Genomic DNA, 1032 nt, shown 5'->3' on the forward strand with positions numbered 1-1032 from the left:
TATACACTGGTATGTGCTTGTGTTAATTTCGTTTGGAGGGTTCTTAGCAATTAACAACTGCATATGACATATGTTAACATTTTATTTTACTATATTATTGTTGTCAGCTGGAATTGGACTTCAAGGAACGGTTCCCCGAATCCAATCTTTGGGTATTCTCCCACTGGGAGTCTTTTTCTCAGAAAGTGAAGGCGGAATTATCCAAAATTGGAATCAATTCTATTGGTATGTTGTCTATTTTCAATATATTTTGAGCACTCGCGCGGTCCTCTATCTATTTTATGCATATATCCTTTTTATTCCTTTTGTTGCAGAGTCTGAGGCTGAGTTGCTACACAATTTTCTGCAACTTTTTTCTATCTGTCCCGTTAAGGGAGGCAAGAAAGGAAAAGCATGGAGACCTTCCAGACCTGAAATTTTGCAATCATTTCTGTTGCACGTTCAGGTATACCGTATTGTTTACATATTTAAAGTTAAGTAACAAAATGTGTATCTCGTAACGGTCTTTTTTTTAGTCTTCTTGAAATATAATAATAATAATATTTCAGGACATGTCAGCATTTCCGAAGGAGCTGGACAGAATTACGAAGACTGCGTTAAAATACGGGTCCACAGTGCAATCTTTTCCACTTTTGGTTGGAAGAACTCTCACGGAATTGCGATCATTCTACGTAGTGATAGATGATTCACCAATTTCGGTGGAAAGTGTATTGCGAGCTTTGGAAGTAACTTTCAAGTCCTACTTCGCACTGCACTGTGAGTATCCACTTGAAAGCCGGAGACAGTGGACAGTGCTCCAGAAAACACTTTTCCAACTTGATATACCTTCTGATAAAGTGAACCCAATCGCTAACCTCCCAGAAGTGAAGAGACTTATTAAAATTTTAAAATACTAAGTATAAGCCGAATTTAGGACTTTAAATAGAGCATTGAAAATTTATGTTTATATAAGAGTTTATATATTAAATATTTTATCAAAATGTTTCTTTGTGGTGAATGTGGGGAAATGGTCCCATCGATAGCTGCATTATT

At 36.3% G+C, this 1032-nt stretch overlaps 1 protein-coding gene across 1 annotated transcript in view; it reads left to right on the top strand.

Annotated features, from left to right (window-relative positions):
- LOC117181927 overlaps positions 1-996 on the top strand; it is a 4346-nt gene extending 3350 nt beyond the window's left edge. The window contains exons 2-4 of the mRNA XM_033374949.1: positions 108-225; positions 315-445; positions 549-996. Coding sequence (XP_033230840.1) covers positions 108-225; positions 315-445; positions 549-896 — 597 coding nt within the window. The 3' untranslated portion in view covers positions 897-996. The remainder of the gene's footprint in view (positions 1-107; positions 226-314; positions 446-548) is intronic.
- Positions 997-1032: the final 36 nt, after the last annotated feature.

Source organism: Belonocnema kinseyi, chromosome 10, assembly GCF_010883055.1.
Source record: "Belonocnema kinseyi isolate 2016_QV_RU_SX_M_011 chromosome 10, B_treatae_v1, whole genome shotgun sequence".
NCBI lineage: Eukaryota > Metazoa > Arthropoda > Insecta > Hymenoptera > Cynipidae > Belonocnema > Belonocnema kinseyi.